Source organism: Hoplias malabaricus, chromosome 5 (assembly GCF_029633855.1).
Source record: "Hoplias malabaricus isolate fHopMal1 chromosome 5, fHopMal1.hap1, whole genome shotgun sequence".
Classification (NCBI taxonomy): Eukaryota; Metazoa; Chordata; class Actinopteri; order Characiformes; family Erythrinidae; genus Hoplias; species Hoplias malabaricus.
In genome coordinates this window covers 58486218-58511693 of record NC_089804.1, presented here as the reverse complement: position 1 = coordinate 58511693, position 25476 = coordinate 58486218, and the positions used below count along the sequence as shown (strand labels likewise).

General features: G+C 44.4%; 2 protein-coding genes across 2 annotated transcripts in view; one reads left to right on the top strand and one right to left on the bottom strand.

The window, feature by feature from the left end:
• LOC136696580 (neural cell adhesion molecule L1-like) overlaps positions 1-1070 on the bottom strand; it is a 78993-nt gene extending 77923 nt beyond the window's left edge. The window contains exon 1 of the mRNA XM_066671098.1: positions 994-1070. The gene's annotated coding sequence lies outside the window, so the exon portion shown is untranslated. The remainder of the gene's footprint in view (positions 1-993) is intronic.
• LOC136697348 (microphthalmia-associated transcription factor-like) overlaps positions 1-25476 on the top strand; it is a 30159-nt gene that overhangs the window by 4170 nt on the left and 513 nt on the right. Inside the window, exons 2-9 of the mRNA XM_066672384.1 lie at positions 13831-14080; positions 15667-15840; positions 17423-17521; positions 18619-18739; positions 19513-19596; positions 20043-20099; positions 21128-21203; positions 23770-23917. Of these exons, the coding sequence (XP_066528481.1) occupies positions 13831-14080; positions 15667-15840; positions 17423-17521; positions 18619-18739; positions 19513-19596; positions 20043-20099; positions 21128-21203; positions 23770-23917 (1009 nt within the window). The remainder of the gene's footprint in view (positions 1-13830; positions 14081-15666; positions 15841-17422; positions 17522-18618; positions 18740-19512; positions 19597-20042; positions 20100-21127; positions 21204-23769; positions 23918-25476) is intronic.

Here is a 25476-nt window from a genome sequence, read left to right as displayed (position 1 = left end):
GACCCAGAGGGGTAAAGCTCTCAGACCCAGAGGAGTAAAGCCCTCAGACCCAGAGGGGTAAAGCTCTCAGACCCAGAGGGGTAAAGCCCTCAGACCCAGAGGGGTAAAGCCCTCAGACCCAGAGGGGTAAAGCCCTCAGACCCAGAGGAGTAAAGCCCTCAGACCCAGAGGGGTAAAGCCCTCAGACCCAGAGGGGTAAAGCCCTCAGACCCAGAGGAGTAAAGCCCTCAGATCCAGAGGGGTAAAGCTCTCAGACCCAGAGGAGTAAAGCCCTCAGACCCAGAGGGGTAAAGCCCTCAGACCCAGAGGGGTAAAGCCCTCAGACCCAGAGGAGTAAAGCCCTCAGATCCAGAGGGGTAAAGCTCTCAGACCCAGAGGAGTAAAGCCCTCAGACCGAGAGGGGTAAAGCCCTCAGACCCAGAGGGGTAAAGCCCTCAGACCCAGAGGGGTAAAGCCCTCAGACCCAGAGGAGTAAAGCCCTCAGACCCAGAGGAGTAAAGCCCTCAGACCCAGAGGAGTAAAGCCCTCAGACCCAGAGGGGTAAAGCTCTCAGACCCAGAGGGGTAAAGCCCTCAGACCCAGAGGGGTAAAGCTCTCAGACCCAGAGGGGTAAAGCCCTCAGACCCAGAGGGGTAAAGCCCTCAGACCCAGAGGGGTAAAGCCCTCAGACCCAGAGGAGTAAAGCCCTCAGACCCAGAGGGGTAAAGCCCTCAGACCCAGAGGGGTAAAGCCCTCAGACCCAGAGGAGTAAAGCCCTCAGACCCAGAGGGGTAAAGCCCTCAGACCCAGAGGGGTAAAGCCCTCAGACCCAGAGGGGTAAAGCCCTCAGACCCAGAGGAGTAAAGCCCTCAGATCCAGAGGGGTAAAGCTCTCAGACCCAGAGGAAGAAGATAAGAGCATATAAACATTAAAAAGAAGTAAAAACATTCAGTTCTCAGAAGATGCAGAATGAGGAGGTTGATTGTGATTGAGGTGATGTGGATGTGATCTTACCTCTGAATTCTGTGAAGTGCTTGACAGAGTCTGTTGTAAACCAGAGCCAGCAGGTGAAATGGAACGAGAAGGAAGCGTGGTTTAATAGAAAAAAAACCTCCCAGGGACTACTCAAAGGTCATAAAAGGAGCAGCCCCAGTGTAATTCTCATGTGCTACAATTAAACACAACCCACAGAAGAGCCAGAGAAATCCAGTTCATCTGTTTATCACAGTGAGACGACACCATTTCCCAAAACCTGAGGAAGTGAAAAACAGAACTGGGGATCTTCTCTGTCTGGACTTGTCTCAGTATCTAACCCTCAGTCTGTTCTACTTACTCAGTCTATATTCACTTCAGGAAAACGCTGACGGGATTTAACGCAGACACACTCTCCTCTTCTCCACAGTGGAACACAGTTCTGTTTCTTAATGAAACGTCTGTGACCTGCTTTGGTCCAAACCCCACGAGCCCCACAGCAGTGTTCTCCCCCTGTGTAAACAGCCCCTGTTCAGAATGCCCGCTTTCAGCACCTGTTCCTTTAAATGATAATGAGCCGCTCGCTGTTCACCCCGACCCCGAGCGCACAGCAGTGAGGAGCGAGGAGCAGAAGCTCTGGTTTTTAGCCGTTTTCACTCTGTTCTCTTTCTTCTCCGTTTTTACTCAGTGCTCTTATTTCTCCGCGCTCGTTGTGCTCTAGTGTTGCACGGTACACAATACTAGAAAAGTATCTCAATAATTAAAAATGGTATAATACCCTACTTATGGGTTTTAAAATAAGAGCAGTATTTCCAATTAGTGCCACAGAGGGCAGTGTTCGCCCACAGCGCTTTGCCCCCTCTACCTCCCCTAATAATTTTGCCACTAGTTTTAGCAACATTTCAGAGCTTCTAGCAAGTTATTTAAAAAAACAAAAAAAACCAGACTAACACCAGCAACTTTCTGTACAAACATTAGCTACTTTTTATAGAAGAGAATCGCACGAATTTCTTAGAACACTGGGACTGACCATGAGCGGGAGACACAGTGCTCTCCATGGCTTCTCTGCTCCCGGAGACGGAGCAGCACAGTCGGTCCACACAGCAGCTCACACAGATCAGAATGAGCTGCGAATGTGCAAAAACAAAAGACACATTTGTTTCCCTTCATGTTGAATTTATTCCTTTTTCTGAACTCCTGAAGTGAGATCACATAATTGATTGAGGCATTCAGCTTTATTCAAACATTAAACACATCTAATGAAAGTTTGACACTGGACCAAATGCGCGACTGAACCCAGAAATGGCAAAACCTTGCTGGTGGCTCAACAAACAGATACCAGCGAATTTACAGACGGCCTTCAGTTTGTAGAGAATGTAGATTACTTTTACTGATGTTTAAGTCTGTTGCCATGGTATTGGTCAAGTATCGGTTCGAGATATTTAGGCAGATATTGTATTGAAACTTATCATTTTGGCATCGTGACATAAACACAAGGAGATGAAGTGCCTTTAAATAATGTTAAGAAATATGTTTCTTCATTTGTACTAAGGTAACTGAACATCATTGACACAAACTGCTCAAACATGTCCTGCAGCAGGCTCTAACATCCACCACGTCTCTGTGTAATCACCTCTGACCTACTTTAGCATGTTTCTACTAGGCCTATAAAGAGCAGAGTATCTCAGGGGCAAATGCAGCTCCAAACAGAAGAAGGGATTGAGGATGATCTGCTGGAAAGTTTCTGGATAAAAGGCCCACTGTCTGGACCCAAGAATGGAAAACAGACCATAATAATTACTACAGATGGACAATTATTTATTAAAATAGACAAAATGTTAGAAAAGTTACTAAGACACTGCTGCATTGCTAAGGTATTCCAGATGGTTGATAAGATGTTGCTATGGTGTCCCAGGTAGTTGCTAAGATGTTTCTGTAGTGTTTTTTCATTTCTTCACTGGTTTCTTTGTATAGGTTCCTTTTTAAGTGTTGTCTCCATAATGGATTTGTGCAGGACATGTTTAAAGAGGACTTTCAGCACTCAGACGAGCTGCAGTTTGCTTACAAGTGAATATTAAATATTGACATAACACCCTCCTACTGTGAATGAGTTTCACCAGGGAAACAGAGCAGCTGTAAAGGTCTGAAGAACAACAGAGCAGTCTGGAGCTTTAGCCTATGAGCTAATACATCAGTTAGCAAACTATTAAAAATTACGCTTGATATTACGCAGAGGCCCTGTACTGTGCTGCACACAAAATAATATTGTTAAAGTGTTTGTATCTGTAAAGTCGAGCACAGTGGAGTAATCAAAGGGTTAACTAGCCAATTAGCATGAGCTAATAACATAAAATTGATATAAATATGACTCTCCAGTCTCAGCACTTTAACATGATATCTGTTTATTTACAGCTAGTGAGGAAGATAGCGTTGCTTTTTGTAGTAGGTTCAGTTTCCAGAGCCGAGCCTGCACTGAGCGGTGGAGATGTTTATGTTTTAAGAATGGATCCTAGGGTGACCATACGTCCTCTTTTCACCAGACACGTCCTCATTTTGGGACCTAAAGAATGCGTCTAACCTGCAATATGTCCAGGATTTTGCTGTCTGCAGTTTGCCCCCGTTCCAATTCTGGCCCTAAACCCTGGAGACGTCCTTGAAGTGTCCACTTTGATGATGTTGAATGACATGACTCAGCCGAGCTGGCCTCAGCATTACAGCGCTTTACTGGAGCCTCGAACAGAAATGTGTTGAAAGTTGTTGAGGACATTTATCATAATCACTTCTTCACAATGGGCTCTACACTTTATAAAACTGAAAGGCATCTCCTCTGTCCCTGTAGTGCACAAAAACACAGACACATCTCACTCTCACTGTGTTTCTGAGTCATTTACATCTGTGCAGCTTTTTTTTAAACTTTAACTTTACAAGAAAACAGGTGAAATCTCCAGGAGACTAAAGCCAGAACAGCAGAGCGCATGGAACAGGTGAAGTATTTAAACATAAATACCTGCTTCTCAGTGATGCCATGTAACAGAGCCTGGGACGAGCCGTGGGTAAAACTAAATATTAATTTAAGGAAGTGATTTGCAGTTCGTGCTCATCTTCTACTTACATTGAGGGGAGGATCTGCAGTTTGTGCAGGTTTTCTCTGATTAGTGAGGAGTAATTTATTCACTGGGGTTAAGCCAGCTGCGGTTTGTTAAAACACCTTAAAATAGCCGTGTGTAAACTGTGCGTGACCTGGTACTAATGACTGCAGTCACTGCACATGAAGTACAATGACCTTAAGTAGTCCAAAAAAACAAGAGATATTACATTTTATTAAAGATAGAAGTTCAGTGTGTAACATACTGTGTACATAAGGATTATGAAGTGAGTGTAAGAAGTGTTCAAATAAATGGCCTCCTCCATAACCATCATCATCATCATCATCATCTTTTTGGCTCAGCACTAGAAGAGCACAGCGCTGTCTTTTAAAGACAGGAAACCCCCCAAAAATAATTATTATTTGCACTGTATCAAATTCCACAGCTCTCCGTTCATATCATTTCCCTTAAATGTCCTCTTTATAACTTAGAAGCTTACATAATTCCCGTGAAGGTTGGTTAGGCTCCTGTCTGTGCGTCAGACTCCCATTGGGCAGGGATTTCGAGTGTTTATAAAAATAAAGAAAGAAAGAACAATACGGCATTTTACTCAGGTTTGTGTTTGTAGTGGATGAGTGAACTTTAATTCCACTCAGATATCTACAGAAATGTGTGTATTCCATGTTTTACTTCACTGATCTTAACCAAGAAATCCTACTTTCTCTGTTTGTTTTTTAAAGTAACAGTGAAAGCCAGACTTTCTGAACAATTAAAGTAAGAAAAGCAAGTGAACTTTTAATGGGCAGTGTTTATATATTCCTGCACAGACAGTCTAACAGTCTAAATATTTCCGCTCAGCGTCTGGAGCTCAGCTTCAGCTCTAAACTTTCCCCACAGTCATTTACACCTTGTAGTGTGTACAGCTCTGTGAGAGTCTGATCTAAATACGGCTCAGCTCTCGGCTGCCAGAAACACTCTGTGTCCCTCTGTGAGCTCCAGCAAAGACCGGGACACCAGCGCGGCCCGTTCCAGCTCATTATTACAGCAGGACTCTCTTAACTGCAGAACCTGAATTAGTCCTACATTTGCTAAACTTTTATTTCTTTACAAACCACATTTCCAAGGAGTTTGGGTGTTGTACAAAATGTAAATAAAAACAAAATGCAATGATGTGCACATAATTTAAAATATATATTTATTTAAAACCAGCTCAAAGACATCATTTCTGATGTGGATGCTGGTAACTGTTTGATCACATTTACATGTGCCCAGTTTGGATTTGACACCAGCAACATGTTCCAAATCGAGTAAAGATGTGTAATGCTACAAATATATAACTGAGGTCAACTGGCGACAGGTCAGGGGCACGACTGTGTTTAAAAAGAGCATCTCAGAGAGAGTCTTTCAGAAGTAAAGATGTGGAGAGGTTCACTCTGTTAAAGACTGCACAGTGAAATCATTCAAGAATATCGTTTCTCGACTTAAATTAGAAAGAACTAAATTTCATCTTCTACAGCCCATAATATCCTTAAAAGATTCAGAGGATCTGGAGAAACCTCTATAGGAAAGAGGCAAAGTTTAAAACCAGTGTCTGACTGCGGTCTTCTAGCCCTCAGACCGCACTGAATTAAACACAGACAGGTTTCTGTAGGAACTCACTGCACGGTTCAGAACCACTCCCCAAACCCACCGTCTGTGAACACAGTCCATCACCACCTCCACAAACACAAGCTAAACCTCACAGACGCAGAGAAGAACCCAGATATAAACAGGATCCAGAAACGCCGCCTTCTCTGGGCCCCAGCTCATTTCAGACGCACTGAGGGGGAGTGGAGAAGTGTCCTGTGTCTGACACAATCACAGTCTGAAACTCTGTGTGGAGTTAATCACGGACACTGCTCCTCCGCTAAAGAGGAGATGGACATGGGCTTGTTAGCCAGCGTCCGTGATGGTGAGGGGGGGGTGTTAGTACCCCAGGCGTAGTGCACAGGGCGTTGGGGACTGTCACATCTGTGAAGGCACCGTTAATGCTGAAGGATATCTCCAGGGTTTGGAGTGACACGCTGCCGTCCAGACAACATCTTTTTCAGGGAAGGCCTTGTTTATTTCAGTGAGACGAGGTCAGTCCGCGTTCCGCGTGGATTACTACACCACGGCTCCTTAGTAAAAGAGTCCGGGAGCTAAACTCGTCCAGACCCATCCCTCACTGAGAACACCTGGGGCTTTATGAAACACAATCACTGTAATGGAGCCCCGAGTCGTGGAGCAGCTGAATCCCTGTAACGAGTGTGAATCAGAAAACCATTTACTTTCAGAACGACAGCGACTGATCTCCTCAGTTCCCCAACGCTCACTGGGTGCTGTTAAAGGCTATGGTGACGTCCAGATTGTTGTTGTGTAGATGTTTTACATGCGATGCATTTATCTGAATACATTTTGTGTAATATTTGATGTAACACTGTTTTGCTGCCATTTTTGACCAGTGTCTCCTTGTGTTTTAATCCTGGTTTAATCTTGGTTTAAGACCTTGATAAGTGTTTACTCATTGTTTCCGAGTAAGGCAGGAAGCAGTGCATGCTGGGTAATGGCTGAGTAATCAATAAGGCGAGGATCTGGAGTCATGAACTTTGCGTTAGAAGATTGTGGTGATTTTCGTAACCGAGGCGGGGTATTTTTAGGTGTCCATCAGCTCGTCCACTGAGTCACATGTCACTCTTCCTCTTTTCCTTAAGAGCTTTTAGAGCTGAACTTATTTCTGTGGCTTATTCCTTTATTTTTGCTAATTTTGTGTTTATGATCATGTTTTTGTTTACTTCCAGATCTTTACATTAGTTTTCACAAACAAATATCGTCTGCATATGAACAAATTTCTGAAATATATCTGAAACTGTGTGTGTGTGTGTGTGTGTGTGTGTGTGTGTGTGTGTGTAAGAGAGAGAGAGAGACAAACAAAGACTTTACCAGGTATAGATCACATTGTGGGGACCAAATCCCGTTTACAGTCTCAGAAGCTGCTTCCCACAATCAATATTTTAAAAATCTCAGTTCTGATGCAATAACTTTATGTTCAGGGATAACTTCGGGAGTGTGTGTGTGTGTGTGTGTGTGTGTGTGCAAATACACATACTATTCTGGGAAAACTAGATGTAGTGGAACATTGCTGTGAGGATTTTCTGACATCACCAACACAACTCCATCGCTCCAGAGAACAGAGTTCCACTGTTCCACACACCAGAGGAACCCCATCGCTCCAGAGAACACAGTTCCACTGTTCCACACACCAGAGGAACCCCATCACTCCAGAGAACACAGTTCCACTGTTCCACACACCAGAGGAACCCCATCACTCCAGAGAACACAGTTCCACTGTTCCACACACCAGAGGAACCCCATCGCTCCAGAGAACACAGTTCCACTGTTCCACACACCAGAGGAACTCCATCACTCCAGAGAACACAGTTCCACTGTTCCACACACCAGAGGAACACCATCACTCCAGAGAACACAGTTCCACTGTTCCACACACCAGAGGAACTCCATCACTCCAGAGAACACAGTTCCACTGTTCCACACACCAGAGGAACCCCATCACTCCAGAGAACACAGTTCCACTGTTCCACACAACAGAGGAACCCCATCACTCCAGAGAACACAGTTCCACTGTTCCACACACCAGAGGAACCCCATCACTCCAGAGAACACAGTTCCACTGTTCCACACACCAGAGGAACCCCATCACTCCAGAGAACACAGTTCCACTGTTCCACACACCAGAGGAACCCCATCACTCCAGAGAACACAGTTCCACTGTTCCGTTGGGCACGGTGGACCTGGGGCTCATGTGCAGCTGCTGTCTGTAAATTGGTGTTAAATTGGTCACTGATTATTTTATTGACCTCATTCCTGCAGCGTTAAGTTTTCCTCTGTCTTTGGAGAATAAGAATAAAATAATGTTTCAGTGACGTGTTCTCACCGAGGCGTCTGTATTTAGCTCCGTTATCTCACTCCGTTATCTCGCTCTCTCGCTTCTCTCTCTCTCTCTCTCTCTCCTCCTGTAAGCGCTCTTTAAAAAGACCTGCTGTAATTCAGGGGAAAAAAAAACAGAGAAAAGGGAGAAAGAGTGACGTGTTTTCGCAGCAGCTGCTTCATTCACAGAGCTGCTAGTCTCCAGCGCCGATCAGAACAGAGACGAGGAGGAGGAGGAGGAGGGGGAGGAGACCAGGGAGAGGAGGCTGAGTCACAGCAGCATCACTTCATTCCTTTTAAAACACTTTAAACTCTTTTAAAACTCCTCTGATGTGAAGCTCACTGCAGCAAATGACTAACGTGACGAGGTAAGAGGCATTTTATTAAACTGTTTTAATACAGTCCCAGGGTAATCTCTGTTAAAATACAGGAAGGAGTAGCTCTACTGTAATTTTAATGTAACATTAATGCACAGACGCAGCATTGTTGTGGAAATGTACAACATTTATATAGATTTTTGTGGAAATACAACACAAATACAAACAATATCTCATGCAATAGTCATGTACCTTTCAGTCGTAAATATTCGTCAAATTTTTGATATTTGGTACTTTGTATTATTCACGTTTATAGTAATTACTAAGATTTATTTTGTAACCTCTTTTAATTACTGAGTAATTTACTCCCCTTTGATGCTACAGTGCCCCACTGTGGGAATAATAAACGATTATATTAAACTTCTAATGGACAAATGTACTATATTAATATTTAAATGTGTACAGATATATAATAATGTACAATATGACTGTTCATATGTCTGACTTTAACCTACAATATTAATTATGTTAATCCACATAAACACTATATTCATTAAAAAGGTACAGCATTAATGTATAATATTACTGCAAATTACATATTATAATATTTGTAAAATTGTAAATATTGCTATATCTTCACTTTATTATCAGTGTAAACATAGATTAGAAATGCTGAGTGTGCAGTCGTGGTCTAATGGAGAGGGCTGAGGGCTGGAAGGTCGTTGGTTTGATTCCCGCGAGCAGCAGGGGGCGGTGGGAGTGAAGGAACAGCACTGTCCTCCTCCTCAGTCCTGAGGGGCCTTTGAGCAAGGCACTGAACTCACAACTGCTCCCTGGCTCCGGGGATGACTCCCCCTGCTCTGGGTGTGTGTTCACAGCCCCTGTGCACTAGTCTGTGTGTGTGTGGGTGTGTTTGTGTGGGTGTGTTCACTGCGAAGGACACATTTCGTTTTCCATTGCACAGTGACAAACAGTTACACATTTCATTTTCATTCTATTTGAGGGTTAGTGCGCTGACAGTGACCTGGTGCCATTTCAACACAGAAATGAGCTGAAAATAGAAGGCGTTTACGGTGATGTGCTAAGAGTGACATCATTTCTGATTGGGTAATTATTGAATGTAATCTTATCATAAAATACGTCACAGATTTCAGAGGATGGGAACACACACGCCGTCAGAGTAAAGTCACGCCCTGTGCTTTTGTGTTTCCTGTTCATTGCTGAGTGATGATTTACTGGAGTTAAATAAACTGAAAGTGATACATATTTCATCCCAGTTTACAGTAATATATTCATTCATTCATTCATTCACTCACTCATCATCGTTAACCGCTCATCTAGTTAAAGTATTACATGCACATGTTTATTACAGTGCTACTTTAGCAGTGTTAATGCTATTTCAGGGTTCAGTCTCTTATCCGCTTTTATTTAGGACCTTGGTTTTAAGTTTAATTCCGTGATGGAAACGTAGAGACAATTCCATTTTAATTTTAAAATTAAAAATACAAATTCATTCATTCATTCATATAACCCTTATCCAGTTCAGGGCGGCAGTGGGTCCGGAGCCTACCCAGAATTACTGGGCACAAGACAGGAACACACCCTGGAGGGGGCACCATTCCTTCACAGGGCGACACACACTCACACATTCACTCACACACTCACACCTACGGACACTTTTGAGTCAATCCACCTACCAACGTGTGTTTTTGGAGCGTGGGAGGAAACCGGAGCACCCGGAGGAAACCCACAGAGACACAGGGAGAACACACCACACTCCACACAGACAGTCACCCCGAGGAAACCCACGCAGACACAGGGAGAACACACCACACTCCTCACAGACAGTCACCCCGAGGAAACCCACGCAGACACAGGGAGAACACACCACACTCCTCACAGACAGTCACCCGGAGGAAACCCACGCAGACACAGGGAGAACACACCACACTCCTCACAGACAGTCACCCGGAGGAAACCCACACAGACACAGGGAGAACACACCACACTCCTCACAGACAGTCACCCCGAGGAAACCCACGCAGACACAGGGAGAACACACCACACTCCTCACAGACAGTCACCCGGAGGAAACCCACGTAGTTTTGACCTGAGACAGGACTAACTCTAGGTCCTAAAGATCTGAGAGCTCCGCTCGGCTCATATCTCTGTAGCAGATCTGATAAATACACTGCTCCTACCCCTTTTACACATTTATAGAGCAGTAAAAACACCTTAAAGTCTGTTCTGTACGATATTATTAATAGCATATTAGTTTTCTCTTAATTCTCTTATTTCTATTGATCACCTTCACAGCTGTGTTCTATTATCAACATAATCCATGTGTGTTGTGAATATGTAAATTATTCTGAATGCTTTAAGCGTGCTGCTGTTGAGGTTGTTGGCTGTGACTCTGCGGGAGTGTGTTCCTCTGTGGGGTGTGTGTTTCTGGACTGTGATGGAGACCCTGTGGTGATTCAGTGCTCTGATCTGATTCTCTCTGAGGGTGAAGTGGGTGATGAGTGTTTTGTTGTGGATGGGATTGATGTCTGAATTGGGCTCTCGCTGTGGATCAGGGGAAACGCCCCAGAATTCACAGCAGTGTGAGTTTAACGGACTGAACTCTAGCATTTTGGACCATTTCTGCTCATTTCCAGTGTCTTTTGTTTTTCTCAGAGTCGGAGCGATCCACAGAGAGCTGCGCTCCAGAGCTCGAGCCAAGGGCAAACGAATAAAACCTAATTACAGAAGCAGGAGACGAGACTGTAAACACAACAAGGTCCTTCACTGTTAGAGACAGGGCTGCTCCGATTTATCAGCACACCAATAAAATCAACCGATACTGAAGAAACCATTTTGCAGACAATCTGTTACCGACAATAACTCCATCATCCTGCAAAACAGGATCAAACAGACTGATAATAAAGAGAGAATGAGATTTTCAGACGTTGTTTCAAGCAGTTACCCCTTTGGGTTTAGCAAGATGTAGGGATTATTTATATATTTCTTAAATTTTATTTACACAGTAGCTGTCTCTCCGTAAATAAAATGTGTGTGTGTGTGTGTGTGTGTGTGTGTGTGTGTGTGTGTGTGTGTGTGTGTGTGTTGGTTCGGCTAAAGAAATAATGCACATAGTGTCCCCTCTTCACCTTAAATAGAGTCATAATTAAGTCTTGACTGATTTATCATTTCACTGATAAAACTGGCCAATGTTAAGGAGAGAGTTTGGCTCCAAATCTAATACAAGCCATATTTACCTTTTTAAATAAATACAATTAAAGAGCTACACACTCTTCACTACAATTTTGTACAATTAAGGACTTGACTGAAATACTGTTTGACTGATAAAACTGAACCATATTAAAGTATCAATTTGCCAGGTTGTGTCTGTAGTGCTTTGTGTTTTCTCCTCATGTGCTCTGATCTTTGTGAATGTTTTTCTTTACTCCGCCGTAGCCTTACATTTATTAGTCACAAGTGTGTTTACCTAGTCTCAGTGTCCACGTGCCTCCCATTGTGTGCCATTAGAAGTACTTCCGGTTTCTGTTTTGGTTTAATAAACATCCAGCCTTCCCTCGGCTCCACGCGTTACATAAGAATATTCAAGTGTTTCTTCCACATGTATTTTTGTGATAACACTGGACCATACACAGGTTAACGCAGTGCTCTCTGTGCTTCATAAACTCACTTCACACATGCAGAGTAATCCATATGTACGATAGGAGCTGTGTGTGTGAACGCAAACGCCCACAACATTTGTCCATGACTTTACAGGGACTTTATCTTACTAGGGCCCTAGTAACGACTCAGAGTCAGTGCATTTTTAACAGAGCCACTAATGTCCCAGAGTATCTCCTGCACATGCTGCACAGGCCCTGCCCCATGCCTAAATCGTGCAGTGCATTTCCTGCTGTTAGAGCACATCTGACACCGAAAACCTCCAGCTGTGTGCTACGTGTGTGGAAGGACCGCTCCGGGACACTTCTGGACCTGATACTCTGGACAATAGTTCGAGGAATATTAGCAGTGTCCATTATGTTTGGGTTTACATTTCAGTGTAAGGCTCCAGTTTGAGGAGCTGCTGCTGGTTGTGTGTGTGTGTGTGTGTATGTGTGTGTGTGTTCAGTAGTTCTGAGTTTACTCTGGATAGTGTTGGGTTTATTTAATCTGCTGTTTCTCTCAGGAGGACTGAGTGATTCAGGGCTGTGGAGGAGAAGTGAGAAGAGCAAAGGACTGTTACATTCTACAGTAATTAACAAGAGAGAGAGAGTGCACACACACACACACACACGCACACACACAATGAAGGAAGTGCTGTGAGTTTGAGAGAAGGTGACTGTGAAGGTTAACCTAAGCTGAAGGACACAGCGGCCTCTAGTGTTCAGGTCCTCATTTACTGTAACAATAACACACTTCACTGATTCATATTTATCAATATCACAGACAGGTTTATTACACCACTCCATCAGAACACTGTGACACCTCTTTAGTGTTATTAGAATGTAATAATGTTTATTAGAGTTTATACAATTAACAATTAGAGCTTATTTTTATTAGTGTTTATATTAGATTTAATATACGTTTATTCATTCATTCATTCATTGTCTGTAACCCTTATCAAGTTCAGGGTCACGGCGGGTCCAGAGCCTACCTGGAATCATTGGGCGCAAGAATATAAGTTTATATTAGCCTTTATTATTATTATTATTATTATTATTATTATTATTATTATTATTATTTAGATAATTTTATTCTATATGAATATATGTGGAGTATATCAGATTTATTGTGTGCATGTTTTAGTTGTATATGTATTATATCTCATGGAGAGACCCTGCAGCCCTTTAGCACTCCAGTGTGCCGCTTTCTGCTGCATGACCCCTACTTGACCCGGCTCCTCAGCATTTCTCCTCCTCCACCAGGTGAATCAGGTCCTGGTTCTGGAAGCGGGTTCTTGTTTAGTGGCTGTTCTCTCGTGGTTCAGAGCGAGTCGAGTAGGGACTAAACTGTGGCGTGTAAACCTTGCAGAGCGCTGATCGTCCAGAGAGAGTCGTCACTCTACGCCACGCAACGCAGACGACCAGCACCAACTCTCCATCCGTAAAATCTCCAGCTGCAGCAGAGATCACGTTTGTTTTTATCCGACTCACGACGGCAGCTCGTAAAATGACGCCGTGGTCTTTTGAAGAGGTTCAAACGCTCCTTGGATCGGTGGCCGACGAAAGAATCCAGCGAGAGCTGGACGCTGCAACAAGGAAGGAACAAACTCTACTGATCTGTCTGAACTGATGACGGAGCTGTGTTCAGTCCCAAACAACAACAACACGCCGATACACCATGAGTAAACACCGCTTAACGTTACCGCCGCCGTTGTTGTGGTTTCCAAAGCCCACTGTTCCCGGCGGTTACAGACAATGAATGAATGAAAGAATGTTTGAGTTAATTAAGTTACACAACATCTAACACACACATCTAACTCTCTCTCTCTCTCTCTCTCTCTCTCTCTGCAGTAGTCCCTCTGATCAGCATGGTGTCTCTCGCCCAGCTGTGGGTTCGAGGACGCTGTTGAGGCAGCAGCTGATGAGAGAGCAGCTGGAGGAGGAGGAGAGAAGGGAGGAGCTACAGCGCCGTCGCCACCAGACACCGCCCACTTCACACCAGAGCCCCGCCCACAGCGCTGCCATCAATGTTAACACCAACAACATCAGCCCCCACTCGGCCATGCCCACCGCCGCTCATGTGCCCATGGAGGTCCTCAGGGTAGGAGCCTATGTTTACTACAGATTAGAGAGAGAGAGAGAGAGAGAGACAGAGAGAGAGGGAGAGAGACAGAGACAGAGGGGGAATAGAGAGAAAGTGGTGAGAGTGGTGTGGTGTTAAACGAGCACGGGGTGGTTATTGCTCCTGAGTTTAATCCTGTTTTGCTGGAGTTCGGAGCTCGGAGTTACAGACCGTTTCTGATATTCTGTCCAGCTGGACACACACTGACCATTCCCTCCAAAACTGGCCAAAACATTACAAACACCTGGCACAGAGCGGTAAGAACCATCTTTGATCGGTTTTCATTTGATTATTTTATTGATTATTGACAGCAGTAGGAACATTAGGAGTTTGGGAGATGCCTTTGTTGAGTTTTATATTTATATTGTCTTTAGATGTTTAGTTCAGTAAAGTCAAAATGAAGTTATAAATATGTAAGAATAAAGTTCAGTAACGTTAAAATCAGGTCAAATAAACTTAAATAAAGTTGTCTTAACTTAAAATAAAGTTCAAATATATGTGCACATAAAGATAAAATAAATTTAAAATAAAGTTAGGGCTGTGTGGACGTCTGTGGTCAAATCCCATCTGTTCCAGTCAGATTTGAGTCTTTTTCATATGTGCTCCTAGATCGGATACGTATCTAATTCTCAGCTCAGCAAAACAACAGTGGATGAGAAGCTTGAACAGTGTCCCAAATAGCGCCTTATCCTCCCTACATTGTGCACTTCACAGCTTTTATATAAAATCTGACATACAGTGCTCTACACACAGCACATTCATCTGTGTTAATTTACAGTGTAGATTTAACACTGGTGAAGTGTTCAGAAACCACTATGATTTACACTGTGCACTACATAGGGTACGAGGGGCATTTGAGATTTAGCCAATGTCTTGGTGCACTTCATTTCACAAATACAACATTTATATTGTTGCTTACGGTGTCACCCTCAAATGTATCAGGATATGCATTCCCATTACAGACAGTACCAGGCTGGATCTGTGTTAGCTCAGTCAGAACAGTGGACCCTCTGACATCGCCATAGTAACTATGAAGAAATGAAAAGCTGATCTGACTTGAACTGAAAGAATGTGTGCTAAAAGTGTTTCACCAGGGATGTGTTATTAGTGTAACAGTGGTGAGAAAGCTAGGTGAGGTAGTGTATGTAAAGAAGAGTGGGCTCACAACTGACCCCTGAGGGACACCAGTTGTGAGATTATTGCAAAAAGTATATGGAAGCTGTATCGTGTTAAATTAAAAGTTCTAAACAGAAATAATTAGATAATGATTTAGATTTAGCCTTCATTATTTAACTAAAATTTGTATTAGTTTTACTTGCATTTTTGTCATTTATTTGTTGTTAACGTTAGTCAATTAAATGTAAAAAAGTATTTAGCAGAATTTTGGTCACATTTTAATTTTTTTATTTAGATTTATTATTTCTTATAAATTAATGAATTCACTTTTTCAGTTAAAATGATTCAGACTTTATGTGTTTGACATTATACTAATGGTACTGCAGAAGAATGTATAAGGTTATAATAAAATCTCTCTCTCTCTCTCTCTCTCCCTCCCTCTCTCTCAGGTAAAGACTCACCTGGAGAACCCCACTAAGTATCACATAGAGCAGTCTCAGAGGCAGCAGGTAAGGGCGTACCTGAGCACCTCAGAGCGAGGGGTCATGCCTCCAGGCCCAAGCAACAGCGCCCCCAACAGCCCCATGGCGTTACTGACCCTCTCCTCCAACACTGAGAAAGAGGTACACATCAATCACTAATTAATCACAGATGTGCTGATTTTCAGTAACAGCGCCCCCTCCAGTTGGATGTGGCTTATTGTTTATCGCTGTATAACGTCATTCTTCATTTTACACCTGTTTTTTCCTTCTTGATGTTTTTGTGCTGCCTTTGAAGCTGTGTTTGTTATTAATTATCACTGTTTAATTCACAAAGGAACCCCTCAGATGTAAAATTAGAGGGTGTTTAAAGGTGGAAATTAATGAATGAATGATTAATTAGTGCTAACAACAGGGAAACAAGGCTGGCTGCAGCTAAATTAGCTGCTAAGCTAATGTTAGCACAAATAAGCTAAAAACAGTTTGTTAGTGTGTGTTGTGCTGGTGTAGAGTGGATCAGACCCAGCAGTGCTGCTGGAGTTTTTAAACCCTGTGTCCACTCTCTGTCCACTCTGTGAGACACTCCTCCCTCGTTGGTCCACCTTGTAGATGTAGAGTCAGAGACAGTAGCTCATCTGTCGCTGCACAGTGTGTGTCGCTCGTCCTCTAGTCCTTCATCAGTGACACAGGACGCTGTGGATATTTATGGGTGTTGTACTAGTCTCAATCCAGCAGTGACTCTGAGGGGTTCTTCTCCTCAGTGAGGAATAGAAGAGTTTTTATTTATCACACATTCTGCAGCGAGAGTAAATTAACGTCAGTAACGTGTTTTAAACGCAGAGATGATTTTCTTCACCCGCTTTGATCTTCAGCGTGAGGTCGGTTGGAGTTATTGCTCAGGCACGCGTTACAGGAGGAGGAACTGGAGCTTTTATCAGTAAGAGCTTAACACACACTCCAACAGAGAGAGAGAGTGAGAGAGAGAGAGATTGAATCAAAGAGAGACAGAAGAGAGAGAAAGACACAGGAGTAAAAGAGGTAAGAGAGAGAGAATGGGAGCAGAGGAGTAGAAGAGAGAGGAGGGAGAAAGAACGGAGGAAGAGATTGAAAGTGATTGAGAATAAAATGTGAGATGGAGAGATGAGAAAAGGGGAGAGATAGATAGAGCAGACGAGTAGAAAGAGAGGGAGAGAGAGAAAGTAAGGGGAGAACACACACTGTGTGTAAAGGGGCCAGACCGGTGTGTGTACTTGCCTCGTGTCCAGTGATTCTCCTTTAACTCACCACGATGTGGGACAGGGTGAAGTACTTACAGAAGATGAATGAAGGAATGAATGAATGTGGTTTAAAAGTGTAGATTTTCACTTACTATACACTTAGAAAATAATCCCTTATAATCCCAGTTCCTCTGGCGCTTGGCAAACGGCGCTGAGAGCTAAGGGGTTCGTTCTGGAGGGTGGGTTTAATGAGGTAGGGTTAGCGTTTATGACACTGTCCATATCACTGCAGTTTTCTCGTCACTTTCTGATCAACACAAGATGGAAACAGAAGCCACATCTGGACTCATAAGTTTGGACCAGCACAGATATGGATATCTGCAGCTGAACAGAGGCCTAGGAGTGGACCCAGGACTGAGTCCTCAGGATCAAACCGGCAACCGTCTGCCCTTAAGGCCATGGCTGAAGTGTGTTATATTAAATACTGTGCCTTTATTTATTTTTCCCAGATGGATGAGGTCATTGATGACATCATTAGTTTGGAGTCCACTTACAGTGAGGACATGCTGGGACTGTCTCTGGATCCAGGACTTCAGCTGACCGGCACGGTATCCCTCTTCTCTCTTCTCTTCTGGTGCATGCTGTGTTCCCAGTCTGAACTGGTTATGAATGCGGATCGGGACGGAACTGGGTCGTGATTCATGTTAATGAACACACGCCGCTCCACCTTAAAAGATACAGTCACTTCTTATTCACACACGCCGCTCCACCTTAAAAGATACAGTCACTTCTTATTCACACACGCCGCTCCACCTTAAAAGATACAGTCACTTCTTATTCACACACGCCGCTCCACCTTAAAAGATACAGGTGCTTCTAATTTACACACACCGCTCCACCTTAAAAGATGCAGAGAATCTGAATGTAAACAACCAGAGAGTACTGTGTTTTCCCACAATCGTAGATGCTCTCTTTAATGGCCAGTGAAAACCTGTCACTCTGTCACACCAAAAAGAAGAAAAAGAGCTACAGAATCAGGTGTGATATTATGTTATACTGTTTCACCCAGGAAACATCATGACAGGAAACTAATATCACCTCTTGGTGTGTCACTTGATGTAACTGTTATGTCAAATTAACATCAGAGTTGACCAAAGCCACCTTTATGAGAGTTGACACATTCTGGACAAAGCGTTTCTAAATGTTGGTGTGTGTTAGTGTCAGTTGTCACGAGGAGCTCGTGTAGGTGCTGTGCCTTTAAAACAGTGGCCTACAGTAAACCATTATTAGTTCTGATATTGTGTGATGGGCCACTGCTCTCCTTGTGCTCCCACAGATCCAGCCGCTGGGACCCTGAGGAACTCTGAACAGGGTGGTCTTACCGTTGCAGCTCACAGAACCCAAACACACAATCATTAGATGGTTCACGATGCGGAGTGTGTCCAGTTCAATTGGTCTTTGGGTTCTGCGGGGAGTAAGGCATCCCCTCACTGAAGGGCAAGGCCTCCCTGTTCCTCCACATTGGAGTTTCCTGTCACCAGGTGTTCCCCACCTTTCAATCTCAGAGTTTTAGAGTTCCTAAGTGTTTCAGGGCTGGGTTTGTGGTAGCAGACGCACAGCAGTGGTCCTCTCGTGATTCAAGTGACAAAAATAGATAATTTAAGGGTAATTACATCTGATTTTAATATCTGCTTTATCCTTTTAGATGCCAGTGTCTACAAACCTGTTAGAAATGTATAACAGTCAGAGTATGGCGCCCCCTGGCCTCTCCATGAGCAGCAGCTCCTGTCCAGCTAACCTGTCCGACATTAAAAGGGAATACTCCGGTAGGTCGTACTGATATCTTTTGTAACGCTTGCTGTAAAGACATAGCAGTGGAAGCCTGTCCACAGCAGTGTACTTTACATAATTACTGTACTTTAATCTGGAGGATAACTTTCACAGGTTTCCCTAGTTTCAAAGTTTAGTAAAGAGCAAGCAGACCCCTGACAGGGGGTTTAATAACAAATAAAATACATATAATAACAGTTATATTTACTTCCTGTAATTCAAAGCAGACATGTTCTCTCCCTCGTCTCCACAGAGGAAAACAGTTCTGTTTCTTAATGAAACGTCTGTGACCTGCTTTGGTCCAAACCCCACGAGCCCCACAGCAGTGTTCTCCCCCTGTGTAAACAGCCCCTGTTCAGAACGCCCGCTTTCAGCACCTGTTCCTTTAAATGATAATGAGCCGCTCGCTGTTCACCCCGACCCCGAGCGCACAGCAGTGAGGAGCGAGGAGCAGAAGCTCTGGTTTTTAGCCGTTTTCACTCTGTTCTCTTTCTTCTCCGTTTTTACTCAGTGCTCTTATTTCTCCGCGCTCGTTGTGTCTGTTTTGCTGAGTTTAACCTCGTCTTTGCGCTCTCACATAAACACGGGTCCAGCGCTGTGATTGGACAGAGTGAAGTAAGACCTCGCAGTTTGTTGTTTGTGCACTGCTTGTCTGGTTTTGACCAAAGCAGGTCACAAACGTTTCAATAAGCCCCAGAACTGTGTGGAGAAGAGGGAGAACATGCTCACTTTAAAAATGAGGTGCGTATCTGACTGCTTATATTTATAGTCACACCGTCTCCAGCCATGCTGCACATGATGGAGAAACCAGGATCTTGTGGAAACTATCAGAGGCCTGAGGGGTTTCCCGTAGGTCAGTGATACACTTTAATAATCCTTTTATTATTTTAAACATGATCTCTCTCAGTTAAAGCAATTCTTGTATAATATCTTACCTCTACAATAGACAAGGGCTTTACAGTAGATGTATGGGAACATTGCTGTGAGGATCTGATGGAGCCTCTCAGAGTCAGGGGCTAGGGGATTACTTCTGGATCACACTCACCACTCCAACTCACCACCGAGGAACTGGATGGGGCTCCATCTCTCTGAGAACTCAGCTTCATTGCTAGTCCTCACATGCCATTGAACATAGTGACCACGGGATCATGTGCAGCTGCTATAAAGCTCCTTTCATTTGTTTCTGTAGACGGTGTACACAACATGTCTACACTCAGTGGAGCGTTAAGCAGCTGAGTTCAATATTGTGTATAAACTTTTGGACAGGCCTTGGTTTAACTCGTCTGTGCTTGTTCTCAGAGGCGGAGGTCCGAGCTCTGGTGAAGGAAAGGCAGAAGAAGGACAACCACAACCTGAGTGAGTTTATTCTATGTTAGTCTTCATAGCTTCAGAGGAACCCAGGCTCTGCTCCATCACAGCAAGCAGTCGCTAGGTTAGGGTTAGTCTTGTTCATTGATTGCTGTAGCATTTCAAGTGGTTGCTATGGGGTTGCTATGGTATTTCAAGTGAATTCTGTATTATTTTAAATGAAAGCATTAGTGTTGTTCAGGTGTTTCTTGATAGTTGCTTTGGTAACCCAGGTAGTTGGTAGGGTGGTTGCTATGGTATCCCAGGTAGTTGCTGAGGTGTATCTTGGCTATGGCTAAGGCATCTATGCTCTTGCTTAGGTGTGCCCAGGTGGGTGTTATAATATTCTGCATGGTTGCTATGGTGTCTTTGGTGGTTGCTATGTGGGTAGCTCCAATGTTTCTAGTACTTGCTAAGTGGGTGTACCTACTGTATTCCAGAAGTTGTTAAGGTGTTGATAGGGTTTTGCTGTTGCATTACATATGATTTGTAAGTTGTTGAGAGGCAGTTGCTAAGATGTTACCAGGGCATTGTTAAAGAATATGACGCTGTTGCTAAGTTGTTGCTTGTCTGTTCTCAAAGCATCTGTGGTATTGCTTCGATGTACCTTTGTGGTTGTTATGGTAGTCCATTGTTCACTATGGAAATTCGGGTGATTGCCAAAGTGTCTCAGGTGGTTGCTAAGGTGTTCTGAGTTGTTGCTAAGGTATCCCATGTGGTTGCTAATGTGTGCCAGGTGGTTGGTGTGGAATTTCAAGTGGTTGCTAGTGTCCAAGTGTCCCAGGTGGTTGATAAAGTGGAGAGAAGAAAATAAAAAGATCCGTGTGGATGGGGCCTAATTCGAGCACAGGCTCTCTGACATTTCTGGGCCCCTAGGTGTCAGTTTAACAGCAGTTTCCAGGTGGTTGCTAAGGTGTCCCAGGTGGTTGCTAAGGTGTCCCAGGTGGTTTCTGTGGCTTTTCAGGTGGTTGCCAGGTGGAGGTGCTAGGGTGTATATGAAATCTGATCTAATCTGTGCTTTCTCTGCTCTGTTTCAGTCGAAAGGAGACGGAGGTTCAACATCAACGACCGCATTAAAGAACTGGGGATGCTCATCCCCAAATCAAACGACCCGTAAGTTTGTGTGTGTGTGTGTGTGTGTGTGTGTGTTTGTGTGTGTGAGACATGATCAATTAATCAATTCTTTCAAGTCCCAGTCAATCATTTCCACCAATCCTTCTTCACAGTATGAAGCAGCACTTATACTGACACCTAGGGGTCCGGTAATGTGCTCGAACTAGGCCCCAACCACACAGATCTGTTTATTTCCTTCTCTCCTTTTTAGGACACAGTTCCTCTTAAAGAGAGACATCAAAACACCTCGAAGCTGGAGAGAAACCCAAAGGTTCAATCCCAAATCACTCTATGCTCCTTCTGTAGTGCACTAAACACGTCCTGAAATGACTGAATCTAGATGTTAACAGTGCAGTATATATTTCTAACACACATCATTTCTATTTATTCATCTGTGTGATTCTGAACTCTAGTGCCGTCTGTGTGTGTACAGTGTAGTTTATGATTGATGTAGTTCACAGTAGAGGGAGTGAGGAGCTGTGTGTGAACAGTGTAGTTTATGACTGATGTAGTTCACTGTAGAGGGAGTGAGGAGCTGTGTGTGTACAGTGTAGTTTATGACTGATGTAGTTCACTGTAGAGGGAGAGAGGAGCTGTGTGTGTACAGTGTAGTTTATGACTGATGTAGTTCACTGTAGAGGGAGTGAGGAGCTGTGTGTGTACAGTGTAGTTTGTGAATGATGTAGTTCACTGTAGAGGGAGTGAGGAGCTGTGTGTGAACAGTGTAGTTTATGACTGATGTAGTTCACTGTAGAGGGAGAGAGGAGCTGTGTGTGTACAGTGTAGTTTATGACTGATGTAGTTCACAGTAGAGGGAGTGAGGAGCTGTGTGTGTACAGTGTAGTTTATGACTGATGTAGTTCACTGTAGAGGGAGTGGGGAGCTGTGTGTGTACAGTGTAGTTTGTGACTGATGTAGTTCACTGTAGAGGGAGAGAGGAGCTGTGTGTGTACAGTGTAGTTTATGACTGATGTAGTTCACTGTAGAGGGAGTGAGGAGCTGTGTGTGTACAGTGTAGTTTGTGAATGATGTAGTTCACAGTAGAGGGAGAGAGGAGCTGTGTGTGTACAGTGTAGTTTATGACTGATGTAGTTCACTGTAGAGGGAGTGAGGAGCTGTGTGTGTACAGTGTAGTTTGTGACTGATGTAGTTCACAGTAGAGGGAGTGAGGAGCTGTGTGTGTACAGTGTAGTTTGTGACTGATGTAGTTCACTGTAGAGGGAGAGAGGAGCTGTGTGTGTACAGTGTAGTTTATGACCGATGTAGTTCACTGTAGAGGGAATGAGGAGCTGTGTGTGTACAGTGTAGTTTGTGACTGATGTAGTTCACTGTAGAGGGAGCGAGGAGCTGTGTGTGAACAGTGTAGTTTATGACTGATGTAGTTCACTGTAGAGGGAGAGAGGAGCTGTGTGTGTACAGTGTAGTTTATGACTGATGTAGTTCACTGTAGAGGGAGAGAGGAGCTGTGTGTGTACAGTGTAGTTTGACTGATGTAGTTCACTGTAGAGGGAGAGAGGAGCTGTGTGTGTACAGTGTAGTTTATGACTGATGTAGTTCACTGTAGAGGGAGAGAGGAGCTGTGTGTGTACAGTGTAGTTTATGATTGATGTAGTTCACAGTAGAGGGAGTGAGGAGCTGTGTGTGTACAGTGTAGTTTGTGACTGATGTAGTTCACTGTAGAGGGAGCGAGGAGCTGTGTGTGTACAGTGTAGTTTATGACTGATGTAGTTCACTGTAGAGGGAGCGAGGAGCTGTGTGTGTACAGTGTAGTTTATGACTGATGTAGTTCACTGTAGAGGGAGAGAGGAGCTGTGTGTGTACAGTGTAGTTTATGACTGATGTAGTTCACTGTAGAGGGAGAGAGGAGCTGTGTGTGTACAGTGTAGTTTGTGACTGATGTAGTTCACTGTAGAGGGAGCGAGGAGCTGTGTGTGTACAGTGTAGTTTATGACTGATGTAGTTCACTGTAGAGGGAGCGAGGAGCTGTGTGTGTACAGTGTAGTTTGTGACTGATGTAGTTCACTGTAGAGGGAGCGAGGAGCTGTGTGTGTACAGTGTAGTTTATGACTGATGTAGTTCACTGTAGAGGGAGCGAGGAGATATGTGTGTACAGTGTAGTTTATGACTGATGTAGTTCACTGTAGAGGGAGTGAGGAGCTGTGTGTGTACAGTGTAGTTTATGACTGATGTAGTTCACTGTAGAGGGAAGGGAGAAAAAACACAGAAATAAAGTAAACAGATCTGTTTGGATGGGGCCTTATTCAAGAAAGAAGCTCCTATTTTTGGCGGGTGGAGTTGTGAAAGAATGAACTATTGGTTCATTGGAACCATTGACTGACTCCACCCATAATGTCCAGCAGCCCATCAAACTCAAGCTCCAGATTTAGGAACCACCCACAAATGACTCCTCCCATAACTTCCAATGGAGCCAATCAAATGCCAGATTTAGGAACCAAAACTGAGAGGAACACCTGAGACTAAATATCCTCTACATGAGTTTCTGTCTACAGCTTTAGAGTTACTGAACGTGTGTGTGTGTGTGTGTGTGTGTGTGTGTGTGTGTCAGGGATATGCGCTGGAATAAAGGCACTATTCTCAAGGCCTCAGTGGATTACATCAGGAAGCTGCAGAGAGATCAACAACATGTCAAAGACCTTGAGAACAGGCAGAGGAAGCTGGAGCACGCCAACCGCCACCTGCTGCTCCGCATACAGGTATTAATCAATAATAAACATTAATAATCAATAATATAACAAGGCGCAGCAGGTAGTGTCTCTGTCACAGCTCCAGGGTCCTGAAGGTTGTGGGTTCGAGTCCCGCTCCGGGTGACTGTCTGTGAGGAGTGTGGTGTGTTCTCCCTGTGTCTGTGTGGGTTTCCTCCGGGTGACTGTCTGTGAGGAGTGTGGTGTGTTCTCCCTGTGTCTGTGTGGGTTTCCTCCGGGTGACTGTCTGTGAGGAGTGTTGTGTTCTCCCTGTGTCTGTGTGGGTTTCCTCCGGGTGACTGTCTGTGAGGAGTGTGGTGTGTTCTCTCTGTGTCTGAGTGGGTTTCCTTAAGGTGACTGTCTGTGAGGAGTGTGGTGTGTTCTCCCTGTGTCTGCGTGGGTTTCCTCCGGGTGACTGTCTGTGAGGAGTGTGGTGTGTTCTCCCTGTGTCTGTGTGGGTTTCCTCCGGGTGACTGTCTGTGAGGAGTGTTGTGTTCTCCCTGTGTCTGTGTGGGTTTCCTCCGGGTGACTGTCTGTGAGGAGTGTGGTGTGTTCTCTCTGTGTCTGAGTGGGTTTCCTTAAGGTGACTGTCTGTGAGGAGTGTGGTGTGTTCTCTCTGTGTCTGAGTGGGTTTCCTTAAGGTGACTGTCTGTGAGGAGTGTGGTGTGTTCTCCCTGTGTCTGCGTGGGTTTCCTCCGGGTGACTGTCAGGAGTGTGGTGTGTTCTCTCTGTGTCTGCGTGGGTTTCCTCCGGGTGACTGTCTATTAGGAGTGTGGTGTGTTCTCTCTGTGTCTGAGTGGGTTTCCTCCGGGTGACTGTCTATTAGGAGTGTGGTGTGTTCTCCCTGTGTCTGCGTGGGTTTCCTCCGGGTGACTGTCTATTAGGAGTGTGGTGTGTTCTCCCTGTGTCTGCGTGGGTTTCCTCCGGGTGACTGTCAGGAGTGTGGTGTGTTCTCTCTGTGTCTGCGTGGGTTTCCTCCGGGTGACTGTCTATTAGGAGTGTGGTGTGTTCTCTCTGTGTCTGCGTGGGTTTCCTCCGGGTGACTGTCTATTAGGAGTGTGGTGTGTTCTCTCTGTGTCTGAGTGGGTTTCCTTAAGGTGACTGTCTGTGAGGAGTGTGGTGTGTTCTCCCTGTGTCTGCGTGGGTTTCCTCCGGGTGACTGTCTGTTAGGAGTGTGGTGTGTTCTCTCTGTGTCTGCGTGAGTTTCCTCCAGGTGACTGTCTGTGAGGAGTGTGGTGTGTTCTCTCTTTGTCTACGTGGGTTTCCTCCGGGTGACTGTCTGTGAGGAGTGTGGTGTGTTCTCTCTGTGTCTGCGTGGGTTTCCCAAAAACACATGTTGGTAGGTGGTTTGGAAACTCAAAAGTGTCCGTAGGTGTGAGTGAATGTGTAAGTGTGTTTCGCCCTCGGAAGGACTGGCGCCCCCTCCAGGGTGTGTTTCTGCCTTGTGCTCAGTGATTCCTGATAGGACCCACCGCCGCCCTGAATAAGGGTTTCCGACAATGAATGAATGAATAATATAACAACAATCACCTGCTGCTCTGCGTCTGGGTGTAAATCATTAATAATCGTAA